At 36.6% G+C, this 27,534-nt stretch overlaps 1 protein-coding gene across 1 annotated transcript; it reads left to right on the top strand.

Annotated features, from left to right (window-relative positions):
* Positions 1-445: 445 nt before the first annotated feature.
* On the top strand, positions 446-26,830 carry LOC126252670 (zinc finger protein 319-like). Its single transcript, XM_049953573.1, has 4 exons — positions 446-550; positions 648-669; positions 1,082-1,216; positions 26,438-26,830. The coding sequence occupies exons 1-4, from the start codon at positions 446-448 to the stop codon at positions 26,722-26,724; spliced, it is 549 nt and encodes a 182-aa protein (XP_049809530.1). The 3' UTR covers positions 26,725-26,830.
* The last annotated feature ends 704 nt before the right edge of the window (positions 26,831-27,534 follow it).

Here is a 27,534-nt window from a genome sequence, read left to right as displayed (position 1 = left end):
CCATCCCAATTTTTTTAAAAAACTGTCCTGTTGTTTCCAAAGATATGTTGGAAACAAGTGAAATGTTCCAGATCTTCATCTTATAGAGCATACCTCCCCTTCTTTTCCATACTGAACCTGTAGCATAATTTCTTTCAATAAAATGGGTAAATTTTCCTTGTTTTATTTCAGTTATTCTTTGAGTTCAAGAAGTGTTAGCATTACACTTCATCCAGTCTTAAAATTAAGCTGTAACTTGAGGGTGTAGTGGTCCCATCAACATTGGGATGTGTTTGGATTTCAGTATCCAGTTGCAGCACTATCATTGTTTATGTATATTATGTGATATGTTACAGTTTGATACATAGGTGGATCCCGTACTTACAGCTGAACTTTTTATAAATGGCAATGAATGAGAATCTTGATGGTACAGTTTCTGAACAGAACTTAGCTTTTGACATTGACGATGGACCAACATTGGACCAACATTCTAGCCCTTTTGAAACAAAACAGATATGAAGTTGCTGTTCATAATAAACTGTCAAGGCTTAAAATGGACAGCTACATATTGGTGAAAACAGTCTCTTTTCATCGGTACAGTACCTTTACATCTGTACAGCAACAGTTGAAACTGTTATTCTATATTAGAAAATGATGTCTGTGTACAGGTAGTGCTGAATTGTTTACTTGGTCTGGTAGATCACAGGCTGCTCTAGTTGACAAGAAGATGAGGACAAATAACTTGCAACACAAGAGATAAATCTGCTTTTCAGTTAGATTCTTTAATTGTTATTTATACTGATAAAAGTATCACAGATCTTGTCACAAATCTACTCCATCAAATACAGTTCAAACATAATGTCTTGCCACATCAAACCTGTGTGTGAAGGAAGTGTTATTACAGTTAAACATATAAAAAAATGAAGAAAATAAGACTGTGAATAATATTGTCAGATTTCCACTTAACTGTGACTTAAGTATATGTAATATTAATATAAAAATATTTTTGACAGTATAGTACTTGCTAACTTAAGTCTCTTTATCTCTGTACAGCAACAGTTGAAACTGTTATTCTGTATTAACAATTGATGTCTGTGTACAGGTAGTGCTGAATGGTTTACATGGCCTGGTGGATCACAGGCTGCTCCAGTTGACAAGAAAGGGCCATTCACATGTCCAGTTTGTCTTCGAATTTACCGTCGCTCACGTTCTCTATGGCGCCATCAACGTTATGAGTGTAATATGCCAGCTCAGTTCCTATGTCCATTATGTCCATACAGAGCCAAACATAAGTGTAGTCTAAAGCTTCATCTTAACAAGAAACATCACATGCCTTCAGAAAATACCACTGATGTGAACTACTTGCAGAAGTAATCTGATAGCTATAAATTTTGAAAATTCTGTGCTTTCTTTTTGCTGAGAGACATTTCTGAAATATGTTGTGGAGTTGTTATTGGAATTAAAATAATGCATTTTAACATAAATTTCATAAAGGCAGTAGTCCTGTAGTGGATAGGGTTTTATATGTGCATTTTTTTGCTGTTGTAGTAATATTAAATGGGCTTAAAATGATCATAAATGGATAATAACAAAATTATAAGTGCCAGAGGTGTCTTTACTTACCAGATGCTGGACAGAAATGATTGCAGCAGTGTGCACCAACCACCAGCATAAAACAAAATATACAAAGAGTTTTATTGAACGTCAGATTTTTTGAAATTTTAAATAATTCTTTTGCCCGAAGAAAAGAGAATTACATTAAGAGGAAAACAAAGTATGGAATATATTAAAGGTCACTCCAAACTCTTCATTATGTAATACAGCGTCCATTTGAAATGCTACTGTATAAAGACCTCCTCTCGACTTCTCTGTGCTTTACGGTCTTCAGTGACATACATCTGTGGTCTTAGATGTGTTCTAAATTTATGAATTTATAAAAATGTAGCCCTGATGATACAGCTGATTGATGAATTGTATTTAGGATATTTTTGTGCAACAAGGGAATATATTGTTCTTGTTTTGATAGTGTGTGTTTCCTCTTATGCTTGTTGCCAGTAACCTGAGAGACTTGCCTGCTGCCAGTGTTGGTGATATATTGATTGGCAAAATATGCATTTAAACAGACCCTTTTATCATTAATCCAAAGGTTGTAAGAATGAGAATGATTAATGCTGAAGGCATTACAAGTGACAAGTGACCAAATAAAGGAATTCTGCTGTGAAATTCATGTAATTTCTTTCTAAATCTCATGCCCTTTTCCTTGATGCTGGTTATCACCAATTAATGTAAAGTCCATTAGTAATCAGAAAGAGGTTCACTTTAATTGTTGTCATGCTTTACACATTACATATTCTATTTTGTACACTGGACTCTCACTAATCCGGCCCTCAATAGGCCAGCCTCCCAGTAATCCGGCACACATACAAAAACACGTGCACAAGAATTATCATGTGCATAAATGCTTTGTTAAACAATATTTTATATACTGTATTTCAAATTTTAGCTTTCTTTACAGTTTCAGAAACATGTCTTATAAAAGGAAACATGTTACACTGGACCTCAAGCAGAAACTCGAAATTTTAGGTAAGTTAAATCGAGGTTCTTCACAGAAAGCCATTGCTGATGAGTTCAATGTTGGACAAGCAATTATTTATGACATCAAAAAGAAAGAAGATGTTATTCAACACTACTGAGCACAAATGGATAGTGAGTTGGGAAAAAGGAAGCTTATGCTAAAGAGTGAGATTGATGAACTCGACGTAGCTCTTTATAGATGCTTCATACAACACCGCAGTAAAGGAATTTCAGTCAGTGGCCAGATTATAAAGGAAAAAGCAGCTGCATTTAACAGACAACTTGGTAGTAGTAACTTGTTTGCAGTGAGCAAAGTTTGGCTATCAAACTGGAAAAAACAACATGGCATTTGGCAGCTGACAATCACCATGGAAAGTGGATGCTGATGATTTTGGAAGATAAAAGAGGAAGAAGATTTACCTGCTGATGACTTGTATAATGCTGATGAAACAGGACTCTTTTACAAGATACTTCCTTCAAAAACATTAGCTGCCAAGAAAGAGAAGGAAGCTTGCAAGCAACAGAAACAGTGTGTAATATTAATGGCGTATTGTAATGCAAATGGGAGTCATAAACTACCGCTTATAGTGACTGGAAAGTCCCAACATCCACATTGTTTTGAACACACAAACATAAATACTCTACCAGTGCAGTATTGCGATCAGAAGAAAGCGTGAATGGACAGACAAATATTTTCTCGGTGGTTCCATGGAACGTTTGTACCAGCATTGAGAAAAGAGCTAAGGGAGAAAAAGCTCCCACTGAAAGCTATTGATATAATTGACAATGCTGCCAGTCATCCTTCAGATGTTTCTCTAAAGTCTGATGGTATACAAGCACACTTTCTCCCATGCAATGTGACAGCCCTAATTCAGCCCATGGACCAGGGAATTTTGGAATCAATTAAACCTCATTTTCGGCATTCACCTCATGTCTCCTTGCTGAACAAAAGTGAAAAGACTATCGAGACTATGCTGAAGACATGGAAAGCAATTAACATATGTGATGTTGTTTTTCAAGTAGCTGAAGCATAGGATAAAGTGGAGAGTGCTACCATAATGAAGAGCTGGAGAAAATTGTGGCCATCCATTGATGCCGAGTTGGATCCAATAGTGAGTGACAACGATGAGCCAGTCAATTTGGAATTATCAATTACTTTTTTACACTGACATGTTCCACATCCTTCCAGGAGGAGAAGAAATTAATGATGAAGCTGTTACTAAGTTGCTGAACGAGGAAAATATAATATGGACCAAACCTTTAACAGATGAATAAATAATCAAAAGCATGCAAGAAAGTAATGATGAAAGTGATGAAGAAGAGGACACAGGAGGAAAGAGCATGAAGATTTCTCACACTTCTCGTGCTGAAGCTGCCGAGGTATTCCTGGAGTACATTATGCAACAACCAGACACATGCAGTACCGATGTAATGTTTGTAAAGTGGTTGTGTGATAAAGCATGCCATTGTCGTGTATCATCATTGCGACAGTTAAAAATTAGGGACATGTGTCATAGTGAGTGACATGACTGTATAATTATGTACAGTATACACTCAAGGATGAAGATTTCTTTGAAAATTAGTGTATTTTTAGATTTAATAAAGTATATCCTCTGTGTTTTAAAAGTTTATCCTTCTGTTTAATAAAGTATAGTACACTATATCCCCTATGTTTTCAAAATAAAAAACAAAATAAATGAATAAAAAAAATTTCACACACTCAATAATCAAGCGCCTCCACTAATCTGGCACGCATATTAACCAGGAATGGCCGGATTAGAGAGAGTCTAGTGTACTCCCAGGACATGAGAAACTGGTTATCCTTTCTATTAGCACATGATCACTTGATGATATATAGAGGGAAACATTCCACGTGGGAAAAATATATCTAAAAACACAGATGATGTGACTTACCGAACAAAAGTGCTGGCAGGTCAATAGACACACAAACAAACACAAACATACACATGAAATTCAAGCTTTCGCAACAAACTGTTGCCTCATCAGGAAAGAGGGAAGGAGAGGGAAAGACGAAAGGATGTGGGTTTTAAGGGAGAGGGTAAGGAGTCATTCCAATCCCGGGAGCGGAAAGACTCACCTTACTTACTGTCCTTTTTTCCCCCTAAGGTAAGTCTTTCTGCTCCTGGGATTGGAATGACTCCTTACCCTCTCCCTTAAAACCCACATCCTTTCGTCTTTCCCTCTCCTTCCCTCTTTCCTGATGAGGCAACAGTTTGTTGTGAAAGCTTGAATTTCGTGTGTATGTTTGTGTTTGTTTGTGTGTCTATCGACCTGCCAGCACTTTCGTTCGGTAAGTCACATCATCTGTGTTTTTATATATATATAATTCTTTTGTTTATATATATATATATATATATATATATATATATATATATATATATATATATATATATATATATATATATATATATAATTTTTTTTTTTTTTTTTTTTTTTTTACATGGGATGCTAGTCGTCCTTACTACTTGCAAAAGGGGAAAAGACAACTTTGTTTAAAACAACTTTGCCAGAACTATAAATATTTTTGTTTGGGAAATGTGATCCTCTGCCAATATTTTTTTTAAAATTTCAAATTCCAAAAGCTACAGATTCAATTATGATTTCAAATTTCTCTATCTGTCAACCATGTTCAAGTTGTATGTTTGGTTGCCTGGTGACTATAAACACCAATCAAGATCAGCAATTCTAATTGGCCTTGTTCAGTGAACTATGCAGTCTTTGCAGTACTCATCAGTACTGAATGTCTGCCTACCACCCACAGAGCAATGGCATCCTTGAAAACAGTATTCATACTTTGAAAACAGTATATACCTTTAAAACAGTATTCATGTGCTACGGAGGCCAATAGACTGAAGCCGTGAAGCCCTGCCATGGTTGTGGTTGCTGTCAGGTGTGTGACTGGCACGCAACTGTGATTTAGGGGTTTCTCTAGCAGTGAACCTATATCACATAACACTCTTCTTACCAGCTGATTTTGTGCTTCAATAACTATCTGTCACAGCCACAGTTCTATCCAACCACATCACATGTGTGAAATGCCACATGTTAAAAAGTCATTTCTGAAAGTACGTATTTGGAATGGTGCCCTATTTGGAACTGAAATGTGGATGATTGACGTAACAGACAAGAAGAGAATGAAAATTATTGAAACATGATCTTACAGAAGAGTGCTAAAGATTAGATGGCTAGATTGGGTATCCAGTGAAGAGGTAATGAACTGAGTTAGAAAGAAAATATCTTTATGATATAACTTGAGTAAAAGATGGCATAGGTTGACAGTACACGTCTTGAAGCATCAAGAAATATATGTTTGGCAATAGAAAGAGGTATGAGGGGCAAACTTTGCTGAGAGGACCAAGGCATAATGACAGTAAGCAAGTTTAAATGGATGCAGTTGCAGTGGTTAAGCAGACATCAAAAGACGTGCATAGGGTAGACTACTGCGGAGAGCTGCACCAAACCAGTCTTTAGACTGAAGACCACAACACCATCAACAACAAACTTTTTCTGTATTGGTAGAATTAAAGGGATTTGTAAAATGAGTGATGGTTATTTGCCTATTGCGTGGATCATGATTGCGAACCCTCATCACAATATGGAATGACTCTGTTTTACAACTGTAGTACATCTTCTCAGCAGAAAATGTGGCAACATGCTGATCATTTTCATTACCTCATATGCTTCTTTGTCTCTCTCTCTCTCTCTCTCTCTCTCTCTCTCTCTCTCTCTCTCTTCACACCTCTGCCCTCCTCCCCCGTCTTTCTGTTAAACACATTCACACCCACACACACACATTCATTTAACTACATATTTAGGAATTCTTCTATAGAGTATAAGGAGTTACTATGCAGATACTAGATCAGTTTGTGTTTCAAGTTCATATTATTTCCATTAAATTCCATACTTCACTAGGTACATGGTCCAAGTTTTTTTATGGCTGAATACTTCACTCTTTTCTGTGTCACACTAAAGTTGACTGATGGATGGTGTAAATCATTTCTTCTTTTAGTATCATTTTTGTGAAAGTGTCCCTTGTTTTCAATCTGTGATTTACTGATGACCATAAAGGTCATGTTGGAGTAAATGTACTATGAAGTTGTCAGCATGCCTATGTGTTTGAAGAGCTACCTGCAAGAGGATCTGGTATGGACGTCACTATACTAGTATTCTCTCAAACCTCCTCCCTCTATAATGGTAATTTAAAGAGACACACAAAGAACAAGCATTATATCTGACATGATGCTATTTACATTACAAACATGTAAATTTTCAGATGTGGGCAATAAACAAAAATGAACACAGGCAACCAATCACTAGACATTTCACTAGCTTTCATATGAGCTGCATGTTGAGTGCGCATGCATGTGCATGCCAGCACATGTACTCACACACACACACACACACACACACACACACACACACACACACATTTGGAAAGGGTATGTTTGAGTCTATGTATGTATCTATGCTTACTGGAAGGTTGTGTAACTTCCAATAATGTAATGTGTGTATACATTAGGGTTTTCATGTATCCCAATTTTTTAGAAACAGTCCTGTTGTTTCCAAACATATTTTGAAAACAGTGAAATGTTCCAGATCTTCATCTTATAGGGCACACCTCCCCTTTTTTCCATACTGATCCTGTAGCATAATTTATTTCAGAAAACTGGGTAAATTTTCCTTGTTTCATTTCAGTTATTCCATGAGTTTAAGAAGCATTAGCATTACTCTTCATTCCATCTTAAAATTAAGCTGTAACTGGAGGGTGCAGTGGTCCCGTCAACAATGGGACTTGTTTGGATTTCAGTATCCAGTTGCAGCACTATCATTGTTTGTGTATATTATGTGATGTGTTACAGTTTAATATGTAGAGGGATCCAGTACTTACAGCTATGCTTTTTATAAATGGTAATGAATTGTTTTGTTTGTAAGAGCAATGTGAACAGCAAATTATTGCAAGATTTTTCATTTGTAAAGTATAGGGTGAGAATCTTGATAGTAAAGTTTCTGGGCAATACTTAGCGTTTGACATTCTGGAAGGACCAATGTTATAACCACTATGAAACCAAACACACAGGAAGTTGCTGTTCAAAATAAACTATCAAGACTTAAAACTGATAGCTACATATCAGTGAAAACAGTCCCTTTTCGCCTGTACAGTCCCTTTACATCTTTACAGCAGTTGTTATTCTATATTAAAAAATGATATTTGTGTACAGGTAGTGCTGAATGGTTTACTTGGCCTGGTAGATCACAGGCTGCTGTAGTTGACAAGAAGATGATGACAAACTACTTGCAACACAAGAGATACATCTGCATTTCAATTAGGTTCTTTAATTGTTATTTATACTGATAAAAGTATCACAGATCTTGTCACAATGCTACTCCATCAAATACAGTTCAAAACATAAAGTCTTGTCACATCAAACCTGTGTGTGAAGGATGTGTTATTAAAACTTCACATATAAAGATAAAGAATGAAGAAAATAAGACTGTCACAAATATTGTCACATTTCCACTTAACAGGGACTTAAAATATATATGTAATATTAACATAAAAATATTTTTCACAGTATAGTACATGCTAACTCAAGTCTCCTTATGTCTGTTTAAAGCTTCATCTTAACAATAAACATCACATGCCTTCAAAAAATACCATTGATGTGAACTACTTGCAGAAGTAATCTGATATCTATAATATTTTGAAAATTCTGTACTTTCTTTTTCCTGAGAGAATTTTCTGAAATACGTTGTGCAGTTGTTATTGCAATTAAAATAATGCATTTTACACAAATTTCATAAAGGCAATAGTCCTGCAGTGGATAGGTTTTTATATATGTACAGCAGGGTCCCACTACTCCGAACCCTGGTAATCCGATCGTTCAGTTAATTTAAACATGAAAAAAGTTAGTCTAAGTATGGAAAACTGTGCAGTAAAGTGCTGTAGATACACACTATTTTAATTTACACAGTACAGTAAACATGTATTAGAAAAATTGACAAAAAACATTAGGTTTAAACAAGGCATAACAATGAAATAAAAGCTGTCAAATTTACTAAAATAGAGCAGTCATTTTATCCCTACTTTTTAGATGAAAAAAACTGAGTCATTGTTTTTTGACATAATGAAGACAATCTGTTATATGATGAATAGTTGTGCCATTGTCTCACAAACATCAAAGCAGCAGGTGTAGCAGTGGGCTGTTGCTTCAAAGGGCGAGATCAAGGGCTTCTACTGCATCACTGTGTGGCACCAGCTCTCCTTTGTTGCTTTCAGGCTCATTGTCACTTCTGTCACAGCAGTCCACTTTTTCCTGGTCTTGAGTAACAGCAGCAACTAAATCAGCATCAGTAAAGTTCTCCACACATGCCCCATCTGCTGCCATCCACTCACCTATGTTTCCTTCACTAACTTCTTCACACCCAGGGACTGTCTGTATCATTTGTAGCAGATTTACCTCTTCATTTTCAACTAAGTTTTCCTGAAATTCAAGAGATGTCAACAGTTTTCTCCACGATTTTCACAGAGTATTTTCTGAAATATTCTGCCATGCCTCAGCGGCCCAATAAACAACATCCTTCACATTGGTCATTTTTATTTTGTCCACAAAAGGAATGCTATCATCTTGGATCAGAATTCTTAAAAATTGTTTTCTATAAATCAGTTTTAATGTTTGCATGATGCCATGGTCCACTGGCTGTAGAAGTGGTGTAACATTCGGTGACAAAAACTTTGCCACAATTTCTCCATCACATAATTCCTCAGTGGTGGGGTGAGATGGTGCATTATCAGTCAAAAAGATTGCACAGGGAGACAAATGATTTTCCTTAGAAAACCATGGAACAGAGGGAACAAACTGGCCATGAAACCACTCTTTGCTTTTTTCTGGTTGCGGTAATATATGGGCAGGAACTTAATGTTGCAGTTTTTAAAAGCTCTGGGCCTAGCAGATTTGCTGATCAGCATTAGAGGCAGCTTGTGATTAGCAGCAGCATTGCTGCACGCTAATGAAGTCACACAATCTTTGCACATTTTAAAACCATGGGCATGGTCTTCTGCTTTTGATGCCAGGTTTTTTGTTGGCAATGCCCTAAAATTAAAGCCAGTCTCACCAGCGTTATAAATTTGTTGGGGAGAATACTTCCCGTCTCTTATCATTTTTTCAAACTCACCCAAGTATTCCTTCATTGCACCATGGTCAGAAAAAATGTCTCTCCAGTAACTGTTAGCTGATGGATTCCATGATTTTTTTTTTTGAATCTGTCCAACCAACCCATACTCACATTAAAAGACTCATCACCATTCATTAAGTTGTTCAGATAAACAGCCTACTCCTGAGCCAGTGCTCCAATCAAAGGAGTTTTTTTTCTGTTGTAGTAATTTTAAATGGACTTAAAATGAAAGTCATAAATGGATAATAACAAAATTAGAAGTGCCAGAGGAGTCTTTACTTACCAGATGCTGGACAGAAATGATTGCAGCAGTGTGCACCAACCACCAGCGTAAAACAAAATTTAAAAAAGCATTTTATTGAACGTCTGATTTTTGGAATTTTTAAATAACTCCTTTGTGTGAAGAGAGGAAAATTACATTAACAGGAAATCAAAGTATGGCATACATTAAATGTCACTCCAAACACTTCATTATGTAATACAGCATCCATTTGAAATCTGCCGCTGTATAAAGGTCTCCTCTAGACTTTTCTGTACTTTACGGTTTTCAGTGACATAAATCTGTGCTCTTACATGTATTCTAAATTTATGTATTTATAAAAACATAGCCCTTATGATGCAGCTGATTGATGAATTTCATATAGGATATTTTTGTGCAACAAGGGAATATATTGTTCTTGTTTTGATAGTGTGTGTTTCCTCTTATGCTTGTTGCCAGTAACCTGAGAGACCTGCCTGCTGCCAGTGTTGATGGTATATTGATTGGCAAAATATGCATTTAAACAGATCCTTTTATCATTAATCCTAAGGATGTAAGAATGGGAATGATTAATGCTGAAGGCATTACAGTTGACAAAATAAAGGAATTCTTCTGTGAAATTCACGTAACCTCTCTCTAAATCACATGCCCTTTTCCTTGATGTTGATTATCACCAATAATGTAAAGTCCATTAGTGATCAGAAAGAGGTTCACTTTAATTGCTGTCATGCTTTACACATAATATATTCTTTTTATACTCCCAGGACATGAGAAACTGGCTATCCTTTCTGTTAGAACATGACGATAGCCATTTTTTAATGTGAGAAGCTAGTTGTCTTTCCTACAAGCAATGAGGAAAAAGACAGCTTTGTTTTGAGAAGTATAATCCTCTGCCAACAATTTTTCAACAATTTTAGATTCCAAAAGCTAGGGATTCAATTATGGCATCAAATTTATGTATCTGTCAGCCATGTTGCAGTTGTATGTGTTAGTTACAGCAACAGATATGTAAACTCTCCTCTCCCGTCTCTAATACTTTGAATATGAAATAGTGTGTACTTGGTTATGATATTATATAAAGGAGCCATTGAACAACAACAGGCACATTGAACAGGACAAAGTCCTTCATCAGACGAAGAACCACAACACACACACATACTCATACATGCACAACTCATACACACAGAACTGTGTTGTCCCCACAGTTCTGTCTCTGTACCACCTGATTGTCACTGTTTATGTTACCCCACCTATACAACATACTCAAGCCTATGGCCTTGCCACCACTGAACACATCTTTCTCAATGTGAGACTCACTCCAAACCCACAATCTGCTTCCTGACCACTATGACCAACTACTTCCTCATGTACAATTACTTCTCCTTTGAAGGCATCACCTACAAACAAAGTCACTGATCATGGGCACCTGAACAGCATCTTCTTATTCTTGAGCCACATAGGGAAATCCTTTCCAGCCGCCCAGAATCCTAAACCCCTTACTTGGTTCAGATTCATTGATGACATCTTCATGGTTCATACCAGGAGTGAGAACACACTATCCACACTCCTACAGAACGTCACTACCTGCTCCGCCAATCCATTTCAACTCTCCTCCTCAGTCCAACAACCCACCTCCCTATGTTGACTTCCACCTCGTAGATGGTTCCATCAGTACATACATCCACATCAAACCAAACAGCCCCCAACCTATATCTCTGTTTTGACAGCTGACAGCATTTGCACATGAGGAAGCCTCTTCCATTCTGCATAGCCTCCCACGGTTGTAGCATTTACAGTGGTGACCAGTCCCCTTCTAAATATGCCGATGGCTCCACTGAGGCCTTTACAGACCAAAATTGTCCTCCCCATCTTGTCAAAAAACAGATATCCCATGTCTTGTCTTCACAGTCTCCTACCAACCTCACATACACACTGACCAGCTACAAAGAAGCACCCTCCTCATGACTCAGTATCAGACAGAACTGGTGCAACTAATTCACATTCAACTACCTCTGTTTGTGCCCTTAGCGAGAAATATCCTCCCCACCCCTCCCATAGTGGTATTCCACCAGCCACCCAATCTACACAATATCCTTGTCCATCCCTATTCTACCCATGCTCCTAACTCCTTGCCTCATGGCTCATACCTCTGTAAAAGACCTAGTTACAAGACGTGTACCATATGTCCCATCACTACCGCCTACTCCATTCCTCTCAAAAGCATTTCCTACCACTTTCTGAGGTAGGGCTGCCTGTGAAAGCAGCCATGTAGTCTACTGACTTAGCGGCAACAACTGTGCAAAATTCGAAGAGGGCATGACCAGTAACTAGCTTTGGTCAAGAGACTGCTAGACCATCAAATTCTGAGCATGTCGCATAATGGGTTGTACTTGACTTCATTAGCTGTTTCATAGTCCATGCAATCTGGATCCTCCCTGCAACACCGGCTTTTCTGAACTGCACAAGTGGAAACTCTCCCTATAACATATTCTTTATTCTCATAGTACCCCTGGCCTCAACATTTGCTAATTCGTGTCCTCAAACTGTCTGTACCTCCTTCCCAACTTCAACTCTAATATCACATGTACCTTCTACCCTCTGACTCGTATGTGTATGTGTAGTCCTTACCTCTTCGCCCTTCTCACTTTCACCCTAAACACAGCTCTCCCCATGCTGTTCCTAGCATTCCACCATCCTGTCCCTGCCTTGCCCCTACAAGTTCCCAGAGGCAGTGCCACAGCTTCTTCCCTCACCCCTACCCTGCTCCCTCCCCTTCCACAACTCACATCTCTGTGTATCACTGCTATCCATCCTAGACAAGATTGCTACTTGCCCCAGTGATGGGTGCCACATCAACCGGAGATGACAATATGTGTGAGTTGTTTGTGTATAATTATGTATCTTTGTTTACCTTTCTGATGAAGGACTTTATCTGATAGCTAAACTCTAACAGTCTACTATTGAGTATGCTTGTGTACTAGTGATGGGGAGCTCGTGAATGAGTCGTTCAAATGAACGCTTCACTCCAGTGAAGTGTGAACTAACCACTCAATTTCAATGAACTGGTACTTCAAACTCTTCACAGATAGCACACTCCACACTTTTTTCTAGTTCACTCACTCTCTTCCCCTCTCCCATTACGTCAGCACTGCATCACTCATTCTCCCTTCACTTCTATGCTCCCTCTACTGCCTGTCGACGAATCGTGCGGCGAAATACACTCAGAACAACAGTTGCACTTTACTTTCCCATCACCTAAATCGGCGAAGAAACCCCAAATTTGACTACTTTTACGCGATCGCAAGTTGCTAGCCATTCTACAAGCGTGAACAGACACAAAAACTGCTTTCCGAATAAAATAAAGAGGGTTTTTACCTGAAATCGTACCAATGACTACAGGTGACAGTTTACGTTTTGAATTTAGATGGTTATTATTCTCAACAAAAATAAAATCAACTAGAAAACTTCTGAATAATTACTTAACGTAGGTATATAGACTTTGTGACAGCGGTAAACATAGTCATTCTATTTTTGATTAAATTTTAAAAGGAACATAAAATTGGACTGCATTTCGTTGGTAGCCCTAGTTTTCAGTCCATGAATACAACAAATAAGGTTTCACTTGGAAGATAAAGATTTTTTTGGGCGCTTCATGAGAAAATGTCGAGCAAGATTAAACATAATACCTTCTTTATATGTGACAGGCTTCTCTATTTATCTTTCCTTTGTCCCCTTTGACCATGCTCTACTTAGTTAACCCAGACGCTGTAAGAGCGTAAAATATTGCGTGCACATTACTGCGTAGTTTGGCCATCTGTTGGTAAAATTATGAAGTATTATGAAGCTTTATTGTACGAGCGAGGCGAAGCAAGCGAAGCTGCGGCTGAGCGGCGAACTGGGCAACTTCACCAGGCTTCCGTACTTCATAAATGAACTACTTCATTTGAACACTTCACGGCAAAGAGTGAAATGAATGAAGTAGTTCAGGAGAATGAACGAGTTCGACCCATCTCTATTGTGTACTGTTCAACAGCTCCTCTGTATGGTAACAATCAATCCTAATATTTGTATTGTTTGTTATTACATTGATTGACTGTGCCATCAGTTCTTGGTAAACTATTTTATACATTGTGAATGTAAACACTCACAGCACTTTAATGTAATATTCTACAGTATTTCTTATCTCCTTTTTCAAAAAGCTTTTTGGTTGCCAGGGCCTCAAAAGCTACGAAGATTAATGTGTGTAACTGTGAAGTGTTTTTGGATCAAAGCTTTTAAATCAGTGCATCTACGGGATATCTCATTTCATTTCTGTTGGAATTGTGTGAACAATATATTTTGTGTGAGATGGCAGCAGAGTGCATCATGTGGAATATAACAGACCTCTCTGGTGCTATTGTACACTCTGAGTTTTATGTGTGTAATATAATATTCTTTGGTTGTTGTGTTTGATGTATTTTACCTGGAAGTGCAAATATAGTTACTGGCACCAAATGTCTTTTACTCACTATTATTTATTCAACTGTCTCGACTCTAATAGTTTATGGGCCCAGTGATGCATATGGAATAAGTCTATACATCATATAATAGTGAGAAAATATTGGAAAAGTTCCAATTAGTGCACTTGCTTGAAGTATGAGTTATCCATACAAGATGAACACAACTCTTTTGTATTATTTTTTGGTATTATTCTTTACATCAAGAAAGATCAATGTTACTGTTAAAATGAGCACGACACAAATTTTGCAGATTTAAAGACTTATGGGTCGTGAAAATTATGCAACGTGGAAATTTGCAATAGAAGCATATTTACATTTGCACAATCTATGGTATGTGGTGGATGGGACAATGAAATCCACAGATCAGAATTATTCAAGTAAAGTAAGGATAGGAAAGCAAAATCAACATTTATATCACTTGTTGACCCAGTGAAATATGTTCACGTTGAAAAAGCAGTGAGAGCAAAAAAAATCTGGAACAAATTATGAAGTGCATTTGAGGATGGAGCTCTTACAAGGAAAGTAGGATTATTATGTGAGTTAATTACCACTCAGCTGGATAAATGCAATAGTGTAGACGAATACATCAACAAAATAGTAGCCACGTCAAACTGACTGAGAAACATTGGGTATGAGATCACTGATGAATGGATAGGGACACTACTGTTGGCAGGACTGCCCAAAAGGTATGCACCTATGAATATGGGGCTGGAAAGCTCAGGTATATCAGTCACAGGTCAAAGTGCTTAAGTGAAAATCCTACAGGATGTAAAGAGTACTTCAAGCTATCATGTGCTGGAGAAGGAAACTGCATCTGCTCTTTATTCAAAAGACAAGAGGAAGAGATCAGTGAGGTGCTGTAGATGTCAGAAGAAGGGGCATATTGCATCTCAGTGCAGAGACAAAGTAAATCCAAAGTCAGACACGCAGCAAAAGAGGTATGTTGCTGATAGCCCAGAGAGAGGGACCAATAATAAAGGTAAGGTACTCTCATGTTTCTATTCTAATTGGAGATGTGGGGAATCATCAACTGGAACGGATTTTAGACTCAGATACATAGTGCATATTGTTAAAGACAAATCTCTTCCTTGTGATGTTAAAGATAAGACATGTGGAAATATCTACTGTTGATGGCAGCAAGCTCCAGTGTCATTTCGCTGGGAAACTAGCCCTACATGTAAGTGTAAATGGTGAACCCGATATGGTTACAGCAAACGATGTTCATTATGTGAAAAATGTTGTGACTAACCTACTGTCGGTAGGGGAAATTGTCGAGAAGGGAAATACAGTCATTTTTGACATGCACGGAGCAAGAATAATCAACAAAAATTGTGAAGTTATAACTACAGCAAGTAACGAAAGGGGTATATTTAAGTTGGATACCACGGGCAGTAAATGTAGAAATGTTAGTCATTCAGTATACTCAGTGGAAGGTTTTTTATGGCACCACAGACTTGGACACTGAAATACAAAGAGTATGTCTCTAATAAGGGATATGGTAAAGGGAAATCAGAATTATAGCGTATCCAAGGACCCTTGTGAGATATGCACAAAAGATAAACAAGCAAGGCTATCTTTTACGGCCAGTAAAAGTAAATCTGCAGAGGTCTTACAGCTGATCCATAGAGGTGTATGTGGCCTGATGGAGAGTGAATCCATGGTTGGGAGTTATTACTTTCTTATGTTTATTGATGATTATTCCTGATATACTCATGTTTACTTTCTTAATTCCAAAGACCAAGTGAGTGACATTTTTAAGGAATATTGTAATATTGTTGAAAGGTGGATGGGAAAGAATATCATCAGGTCTGTTAACAGGAGAGAATATATTAACCAGAAACTGAAGACACTTCTGGCAAAAATGTGAATCAGCCATCAAACTACCATCTCACACTGGGGTTGCTGAGAGGGCTGATAGGACCATTGTCGAAAAAGCAAGGAGCATGATAACTGATGCTGGATTACCAAAAGATTTTTGGCAGAGTCAGTATCAACTGCCATGTATTTGAGCAATAGATCACCTACAATAGCATTAAGGAATAGAACTCCCTATGACATATGGGTAGGAAGGAAACCTGACCTAAGTAAGATAAGGATTTTTGGGTATGATGCAGTGGCACACGTCCCAAAACAGCTGAGAAGAAAATGGGACCCAAAAGCTAAAACATATATTTTTGTAGGCTATTGTGAGAATCCAAAGGGCTACCGATTAATGGATCCATTGAATAAACGGATAGTTACAAGCAGAAATGTAGTACTCTTTCAAAATACAAAGGACTCTGAAGAGGGCAAGACTACTAAGTTAACTGCACCTAGTTCCGAGAGTGAAACCTTATGTGAAGAAAGATAAAGTGAAGAACAGGAAGAGGATAGTCAAAGGCAAATGAAAATATTTATGATGACAATGAGTTTGAGGATGAACAAAATGAAGAGAAACATGTAAGGCATTCTTCTCATGTACCAAAACTGAAAGAATATGCAGATTTTGAGATGTATGGAGCCCAGTCTTTGAAAGATGAGTCAGCAACAGCACAAGAAGGAATGAGCGGCCCAAACTCTCAAGAATGGAAAGAAGCTGTGGAGAGTGAATTGGAATATTTATCTCAGAACGAAATCTTTGAATGGCCAGCAGGTAAGAAACCATTACAGGCAAGATGGGTATTCACTTTGAAGAGCACTGAAAATTCATCACCAAGATATAAAGCACAACTTGTAATAAAAGGATATTCACAAAAAGAAGGGGTAGATTACAAAGAAACTTTTTCACCTGTAGTGAAATATGGCTCATTGAGATACCTTTTAGCCTTGGCAGCAAAACAAAATTTAACAGTTCATCTTTGGATGTAAAAACAGCATATTTAAATGGGAAATTGGAGGAGGAGATATATGTCATTCCACCAAGAGAAGCCATGAAAACCAGATCAGAAAAGGAAAAATTTGGTGTTTGCGAAAAAGTATTTATGGACTTAAACAGAGTGGACATTGCTGAAATTGATGTCTACATAAAACTCTAATAAAGAAGAATATGAAGCAATCTAAGGCAGATCCCAGTATATATTATAAAGGGGAAGAGAAGGGATAATAATAATGGCAAAATGGGTGGATGACTTCTTTATCTGGACTGAAAATGAAAGCCAAATGAGGATTTTTAAGGAACAGCTGCAAACCAAGTTTAAGCTGCATGATTTGGGAGAAGTTAAACATTATTTAGGTATGCAGATCACTAAGGATGAGGACAGACAAGAATTGAGCTTAAATCAGTCATCATATACAGAAAAAATCTTTATGAAATTTGGCATGAGTGACTCTAAACCCCTAACTACTCCAATGGAAGTAGGAATAAAGTTAAATATAAATGAGACATATGTGGAATGTGATAAGAATGTTTCATATTTAGAAGCAGTAGGGAGTCTGTTATATTTGTCTCAAACCTCATGACCCGACATTGCATTTGCCACCAATGCAGTGAGCAGAAATTGCAGAGATCCAAAGAAAAAGCACTGGAAAGCTGTGAAAAGGATATTCCAATATCTAAGAGGAACTTCAAACCATGAATTAAGGTACCATAGAGAAGGTAATGCAAAACTAGAAGGCTACAGTGATGCGGATGGGGAGAGTGAATTGGGAGATAGGCACTCCACTACTGGCTGCTGCTTTAAATTAATGGGGGACTTCATTTCATGGTCCTGTCAAAAGCAAAAAACTGTTGCATTGAGTACCGTAGAGGCTGAGTATATGGCGAAATCTTACACCACACAGGAAGCACTGTGGCTAAGAACATTAATATGCAAAATAGAAACCAATTTAATGGTGGGACCTATTATGATCTTCTGTGATAATAAAGGAGGTTTTAACCTAGCTAAAAATGATGTCACTAGTGCTAGGACAAAACGTATTGATATAAGGCACCATTTTATTCGGGACCACATAGAGCGACAAAACATTGCTGTGGATTACCTCTGCACAGAAGACATGTTGGCTTGACCTTCTGGGAAAACCGTAGGACAAAGAGAAGAATGGAAAGATTGTAGGGCTATCTTGTTTATCTTGTGAAGGCAAACGTCAATATATATGTTCAAAGATGGGTGTTGGAATTGTGTGAACAATATATTTCATGTGAGATGGTGGCGAAGTGCATCATGTGGAATATATTAGACCTCTCTGGTGTTACGCTCTGAGTTTTATCTAAGTAATATAATGTCCCTTGGTTGTTGTGTTCAATTTATTTAACCTGAAAATGCAAATATAGTTACTGTCACTAAATGTCTTTTACTCAATATTATTTTTCAACTGAGTCGACTCTAATAATTTTGGAAGATGGCAGTTGTTAATGTTTGATTATGGACTAACAAGACGAATTACTTCAGTGGAAAAGCCATTAGAAACTATTGAACTTAGATAAAATATGTGACGCATTAAGTAATGAACTATATAACAAATTACAGTGATTGTTCTGAGAAGAAAATAAATTGGACTATAAACTTTGGTAACATGTTCTAAGTGAGTGGTTGAACAAAATAATTTTGTCTTTTAACAGGTCTAGTATTACAAGCAGGTGAGATACAAAAGTGAAATTAAGCAGGTAAGTGAAGCAGTTGTGACTATATAACACAAAAAGGTTTAGCATGGCAAGTGAAGCTACATGAGCTGAAATATAGGAAAAATGGAGCATTTCAATAGGAGGAGTTATTTACAACATAATCTGGCTGGGATTATCAATAGTATCTGCAGCTAGAATGTCTTAGAAGTGGCAAATAAGGACTATTAATTTCCATTATTTCAAGATACTTCATCTTTCTCCCTTTATTAATGTGATGTAGTTCTTCATGTTATATCTTGTAACTGTAGCCTTCCTTAAGTAGGCAGACTGCAAAACTAGAGTCTCCTTTTCTAAGTTCCCAACTTCTATGGTGTTTCTTCAATTAATGTGAATATTGCTCTACCAGACTGACCTATACAGAATTTGCCACAACTACAAGTAATTTTGTGTGTTTCACTCTTTTCCTAAGCTGAAATGCTGTCTTTACAATTGGGCAAAAAGTGACCGATAGTATTGAGCACATAAAATGGTGTTTTAAAGTTTCCATATTTAAGCTTTCTGGCCACATCCAGGGATACTTTTCCTAAAAATGGAATCATGTGCCATTTATTGAGATCTTGAGATAGTAGGTTGAGAACAGAGTGAAGAAGAGAAGGCCTGTTATTTCTGTTTTTTATGCATTACAGAGTCCATTAAGACATGAATGTAGCCATAGTTTGATGCTGTTTGTCTGGTTGTATTTAATTCAATTTGTAAGTTGTCATCACTCATGGGGATAGATATTATGCAATGTATCATGGAATGAAAGGCAGGATGTTTATTGGTCGCTGGGTGTTGAGAATTGGTAGATATTACATCTGTGATGGTAGGTTTCCTATAAATCTTGAAATTATGAGCAGTATTCGATTTCAATAATTTATCGGGTTACCCCTAAACTTCATTGTCGATTTGATACTATTATATTTAGAATTTACCTGCTTGAGAAATGTTTGAAGTTTTCTGGTAGTACCCACCCACACATCAACATACCTAAACCAGCATCCAACCTAGGAAGAGAGTGGGCTATTTTCCAAGGACTGTGTTTTACAGTTGCACATAAAGAACTCAGCAAGGGCTGAACTGAGAGAGGATACCATAGGTAGATCATCCAACTGTTTATATGTCTTGCCATTGAAAGGGAAATAATTTTGTGTTAGGTAGCTAACTGTATGTCATCTAAGACAACTGGTTTGTCTAGTCTGTTAGAATGTTTAGGACTGCACCTGTGTGAAAGAACACCATCGAAGTTGTAAAATTAGAAAAGGAGACTCTCCTTTTGGAGACCACTGTGTAAAGAAGCCCATAGTTATAAGGTACAACGTTTTCTGCTGTTTAGCTGTGCTTACTCTTGTCCGCCTTTTTTGTCTTTCTTTCTAAAGTCACTGTGTACTTATCATGTTTCGTGTGTGTAAAAATGATTTTATTATGGACTTTTGCATAAGATTCAGCAAGAATATTATTTTATTTTACCTATATGCAGAGCTGTGTAAAAAATTTTCACATATATGTTTCAGTTCTATTCTTTTTAGTTTTCGTCAAATAACCTAATCTTGAAAGCTATATTCAAAGTTGGCAAGTATTAGTTGTAAGATTTTCTTGGTCAGTCATGAGCATAATTTGAATAGTTAAATGACCCATCTTAAATATGAGTGAAACTAAATAAAGCTACAAGTGGTACTTAGCTATGGCCAAATATATATTCTGATGTTTGATTGAAAAAGTAAACAATTTTGGTGAGAACACAATGAGTGTGGTCACTATGTCACTCTTTGCTAAGTTGGTTGCATGTGCAGCACCACAAGCTCACTAACTTATTCTATTTGCATTTCGATGCTCAAGCAAAATTTTGGTGCAAGATTTCATAGAAAAATCCATTTCTGTACACAATATCAGATCTGATAGCATCATTGAAACCAGTTTGGCTGTCACCTTTTCACTGTTGTTTCATAAAACTATAATCAACAGAAAAAAGTGGAAGCATGTTTCTTTTCTGTGACCCTTGAATAGGTATAGATGGAGGAATAGAAATTGATTAATAATTGTTTCAATAATTGGAAAAATTGATTGGAAAGAATAGTTGAAAGAAATTTGAAGCTAAATTATGAATCTGTACACAATCCTGGGTGAACTTTAACTGATACTAATATCAACAGACTTTCAATATCAATAAATTCGAGGTCAATATTCATAATTTGCATTATGTATGGCTTCACATTAATTCCATTGTGTTTAGTCTTGATTGTGACAGTGTCGATACTGGATTACTTCTCCAGATATCACGTAAATTCTTCTTGTCTGCTCCAAACCTCTTGATGCAGGATCTCAGCGGCGAGTGAAATGATGAACAGATAGGAGTGGACATCTTAAATAAATATGTGAATAAATTTTGCTTTTCTTGTAACTTTTTATAACACTTTCAATGTATGGTTGAAATACACGTTTTTAACAATGCTGGTATGATGGACCCAAGCATACGTCTGTACACTACCACAGGAATTAATAAATTGAAGAGTGTAATTCTTATCTTTCTTCATACAGATATTTAATGATGTATCAAAGAATTATCCTTGTCACAAAACAACTCGTTAATTTATCTTTGTCGGTGTCTATAACCCATTCAGTTTACATACAACTTACATATAAGAAAAGAAAAGAAGGAAATAATAATGTGATTCAGTACACCCTTTAGATTTTCTAGGTGAAATAGATGTATACAAACTGCAAACTTAAACATTGAAATAAATGTGTAAAATATTTATTTTGTTCTACATGTGATATGATTATCAATGAATCAGTAAGTGTATTTGTTGCTAGTGCTGTATGAAATTTTGTGGTTCATTGTTAATTTTGCTAAAAAGAGAAGAAATTACTCCACAACTTTGGATAAATACAAAGACTTGGTCAATTAAATGTGGCCAGTGTGTTATATTTGTTAATATCAGAAGCTGCAGCAAAGAAAATTTCTTTTTCTCTATGAATATATCAGATCACACAATTTATTTACAATAAGAAATGCAGCACTTTTAATTTGTTTAGATTTCAAGCATATCAATATCACAAATTCCTAAAATCAAAAAAGTATCCAACAAAGCAAACTTAGGGAGGGCTGGTAATTGGTATTGGTGTCAAAATAATGATATCTACATGTTTCAAAATATAAAATACGCATATACAAAACACAGAGAGAGAGAGAGATTTTTGGGGGAGGGAGAAGGAGAGAACAGGTATTGGATGATTAGATGTATGAATGATTAATGAATGTGTCCATAGCTATACTCACTGAGGCACTACAAGACATAGATACTCATATAAACAGGTACATTAATGGAACATAGGTGTCTATCAGTAAGAAATTTAATTGTATACAAATTCCACTGGTTCATACAGTAGTAGAATTTCTGGAATACAGAATGAGGCAAGTTTTCAAAAAATAAAATTACATTAAAACCCATTAAATAAACATATTTATAGTTAAAACAGTTCATTTGTATGAATTCACTATTATGAATCATTACTTGCAATGTCACCCTAAATAAAAACTACATTATTCACAGATACAATGTCATTCCTATCAGATACCAAGCTGAGTGATTTGTTCAAATCTAGGGTATGACAGGACTAATTTAAATGGTTCGCAATATGGTGCCCAAGAAGTTAGATGTCTACTTATTGGACATGCCTTGTTAATAATTAAGAGAAATCAGTGTATAGTTGTGTGGTTTGATATCTCTATTAATGAAGCAGCAGGCTAATAGTTCAAATGCCCAAAGTTCATTCCTTAATTATTCCAAGTTTTCTGATCCTTGATTACTATTTGTACAAAATTTAATATTTGTGAAAAATAACAGAACAGTTCTACGTTGCTTTATAATAACTCCCATAATGTGTTCAATATGGCTTAGTGGGTCACTGTTAAACTTCAAACAGAATGGTTCAGAATTTGATTCCTGGTTATTCATAGATCTTTTTTCCTGTCATTTACACATACTTTCACCTCTGAAAGTGCTTTACATATGTGTAGGACAGGTTATAGGAAATGGAGGAGCAACAGTTTTCCGCTGAAAATAAGATCATTCATGGTGAAGCAATGTTGTGCTTAAATCAGCATTCAAGTTTCTTTTGTGTTCATTCAATTTACCTGTTCTTACAACTGTATAATTTAAGAATTTATTAATCCATGTTTAACTGAAATTGTACACAGAACCAGGATTCTGTACTGAATTTGCAGCAGAGTTAACCCTTCTTTTAACCTTAATGTACCAAAAATCCATCGAACAAAAAACTGCGCCCAGTGGTTGGAGGAAAACACAAATTACAAAATGGTTCAAATGGCTCTGAGCACTATGGGACTCAACTTCTGAGGTCATTAGTCCCCTAGAACTTAGAACTAATTAAACCTAACTAACCTAAGGACATCACAAACATCCATGCCCGAGGCAGGATTCGAACCTGCGACCATAGCGGTCTTGCGGTTCCAGACTGCAGTGCCTTTAACCACACGGCCACTTCGGCCGGCAAACAAATTACACCATTCCACAAGGACAGCAGAACTGATCTACAAAATTACTGTCCAATATCCTTGATATTCATTTGTTGTAGAATCATAGAACATATTCTGAGTTCAAATGTAATGAGTTATGTCAAACAGAAGGAGCTCCTCCACGCCAATCAGCAAACTTACAGAAACATTGATCGTGTGAAACCCAACTTGCACTTTTCCGCGTGACATCCTGAAAACCATGGTTCAAGGTAGTCAGGTAGCTGCAGTGTTTCTTGACTTCTAAAAGAAATTTGACTCAGTGTGACACATATGCTTATTATTGAAAGGGCAATCAAGATTCGTGACTGGATTGAGGACTTTTTCATGTGGAAGATACAGCATGTTTTCTTGGATGGAGAGTAATTGACAGATGTAAAAATAAAATTAAGTGTGCACCAGGGAAGTGTATTAGGATGCTAGCTATTCATGTTGTGTGGTAATGGCCATCCAGACGATATTAAAAGTAAACTCGGATGTTTTGTAGATGATGCAATTACCTATAATGAATTACTGCAATTACCTATAATGAAGTACTGTCTGAAAAAAACTGCACAAATATTCAGTCAGATCTTGATAATATTTAAAAGTGGTGCAAAGATTGGCAGCTTGCTTTAAATCTTGAGAAATATACATATTTGTAAGTCATAAAATGAAAAAAACATAATATCCTATTATTACAATGTCAATGAGACACAGTTGAATCAGTCAACTTATGCATATATCTGGGGGTAATAATTCGTTGGGATATGAAGTGGAATAATCACATAGGCTCAGTCATAGGTAAAGCAGGTGGAAGACAATGGTTCATTGGTAGGATACTAGGGAAATGCAATCAGCCTACAAAGGAGATTGCATACAAAACATTCGTGCAGCCTTTCCTCAAATGTTGCTCAAGTGTGTGTGATCTGTACCAAATGGGACTAATAGGGGAAATTAATGTATACAAAAAAAAGGTAGCACAAATGACTACATGTTTGTTTGATCACGGGAGAGTGTCACAGAGATGCTGAAAGAACTGCACTCGCATACCTGTGAAGACAGACATAAATCATCCTGCAAATAGTTAGTGGTGTTTGGTGGTGGTGTTTAGTGTTTAACGACCCGTCGACTCCGAGGTCATTAGAGACGGAGTGCAAGCTCAGGTTAGGGAAGGATTGGGAAGGAAATTGGCTGTGCCCTTTCAAAGGAACCATCCCGGCATTTGCCTGAAATGATTTAGGGAAATCACGGAAAACCAAAATCAGGATGGCTGGAGACGGGATTGAACCGTCGTCCTCCCAAATGCGAATCCAGTGTGCTAACCACTGCACCACCTCGCTCGGTCAAATAGTTAGTGCTTTAGGTGGTTAGTCTAAGAATATACTACATCCCCCTGAATATTACTCACATGGGGACTGTGAAGACAAAATTAGACTAATTTTAGTGTACACAGAGGTATTTAAGCAATCGTTCCATTCTTCCTGCACTGCATACGAGAATGGAACTGGGGAAAAGCCTTAATAATTGGTACAATGGAAAGATCCCTCTGCCATACACTTCATAGTGGTTTGCAGAGTAGATGTAGATTTTGGAATAATAAATCTTATCCTCTGGCAGCATTTGGGGACCACCAATAATTTAACTTGCAAGCACATTGCCAATCAAGGCCACAAATGTGCGTAACTCATAAGGCCACAATAACCACAAGCTTGCTTCTGTGGCAGAATATGTCCCAAGTCATTGATTGATAACACGGATACCATAAGGACAGTCCTACCCATTGAACATAATATTTTACTGTTCTACAAGGAATACCATCACAGCCATCATAATTATTCATTTTTATTGCCCTGATCAATTTTGTAGTCTCTTAAAACTTTCAAAGTTGTTTTCTATCTTCGGAAGTTTCTATCTAATGCATCTGTATTAAATTTTTTATAAGTGGTGACAGTGGGAAGTTATCACTGAATTTGTTGCCTAAAAGTTTCAATGTGGCACAATTTTAGACAGAATTATTTTTCTGGGGGCTCAGTGTAATTTAGATCACAGTTTTCATTTGTTTAATAATGTTCTGGATTCCTTTTGTCTTATTCTTGGGGTATTTATTTTAAAAGCAGAGTCCACCTGTTTCTCTTTTGTAATAAAAAGACTCAGTATTTTATAAAACTGATGGTGATGGAGTTTCTGTTGTTGACTATGGCTTACCTTGTGAGTTAGATAGATCTCTCTTCCTAGCACAAGATACTGAAATACCAGGAGTTATCCATTCCTTACTCCTGCTTCTGTTCAATTTTCTCCTGCTTTGTTTTAGGGGGAAACAAGACTCAAAGTGCTGTAGAAATATGGTAAAGAAAGAATTGAATATATATACTCGTATAACAAATGTCAACTGAGCTTAATGCAGAATGAATTATTTGATACAAACCAGAAAATTAATTGAATTATCTTCTCCTTCATCTTACAGTCTTCCACAATATGCAATTAATTATCATTCATCATCCCTCCAGGACCACTCCTTGCTACATTCTGTTTTCTTTGTTCTATATAGCTATTAAAGAATAAATATGTACTTTCAAAACCTATTAGTTCTATGTATATCCAGTGGCTGTCCTATGAATGGCAATAGCTATCTGGTTTTAGAGAACCTATTATATACATCTAACCTATTATATACACCAATCACATTTATATTTTTTTATAGTGACAAACCTTCAGTTGCAACAGTCTTACCTCTAGAAACAAATGTTAATGACACCTTTCCATCTGTGGTTGCAGTTTGCTTTTGCCCTCAATTTAAGAAGTTTTCCCTGTTGATGAACAATGTCTGCACACAGGTAGTACTGAATGGCGTTCTTGGCCTGGGGCATCACTGTCTTCAGAACTTGATAAGGATGGACCATTCCCATGCCCAGCATGCCAAAGAATTTACCGCCGACGGAGGTCACTGTGGCGTCATCAACGTTATGAGTGTAACAAGCCAGCCCAGTTTCATTGCCCTTTCTGTTCTTATAGTGCTAAACAGAAATGTAGTGTAAAACTTCATGTTAGTAAGAAGCACAGCGTACCTGATGAAAATGCTTTCCGTATAAATTACATACAAGACTCTTTGGATGATATGTAATATTATAAAATAATTCTATTTTGTAACTTAAAAATCAAATCTTTAGAATATTCTATCACATAATTGTAAAAATGCTACTAACTATGAATTTGTGTAAGAAAATTTGTTGGCCATGAGTTATTACTTTGAAATAAGGTGATGAAAAATTGTGTAACATCTTTTTGTATGGTACTAAATTTTCATATTTGTTTCATGAAGGTAAATATGTTTTTCTTCTTCCAGTGCAAAATGTTTATAGCTCTTAAAGATAAAACTGTTTGAAATTAAACTGCTTGGTAGAGAAATAAAATACTTCATCATTTTGTTCTTTTTTTTAGCTTTATAATGTCGTGTAGTAAAAATATTGTTCTACTACAACATAACTACCCATAACTAATATTATTATAGATGAGACAAAAATGAAATATCCCACATTATTTCATTAACTGGGTGATGAACATAATTTTTTTCACATACTGTTGTATCATTCAATTATAACAATTCATGTGGGCCAAAATAGTTCACAGGTGAGCAGCACCTCTGCTGTTGCTCCACCTATCCCCAAAGTCAGTTCATTGTAGGATATGTCTTTCTTCTTCTTAAGTGACTAATTTCAGTTTCCAGGCCTCACTAAGGATGTAGCTATTATCATAAATGATCCGCAGTTCCCTTACTGGAATCTTGATAAAGTCTTTAATGACACAGTCCCAGAAGTTAGATGTCTGTTGAGATTATAATAAGGGAACCACAGATCAGTTGCGTTACTGGCTACATCCTTAATAAGGTATGGGAAAATGCAATTAGTCTGATTACAAAGAGCAAGGAGATATA

Source organism: Schistocerca nitens, chromosome 4 (genome assembly GCF_023898315.1).
Source record: "Schistocerca nitens isolate TAMUIC-IGC-003100 chromosome 4, iqSchNite1.1, whole genome shotgun sequence".
Classification (NCBI taxonomy): Eukaryota; Metazoa; Arthropoda; class Insecta; order Orthoptera; family Acrididae; genus Schistocerca; species Schistocerca nitens.
This window is presented reverse-complemented; position numbering and strand designations above follow the sequence as displayed.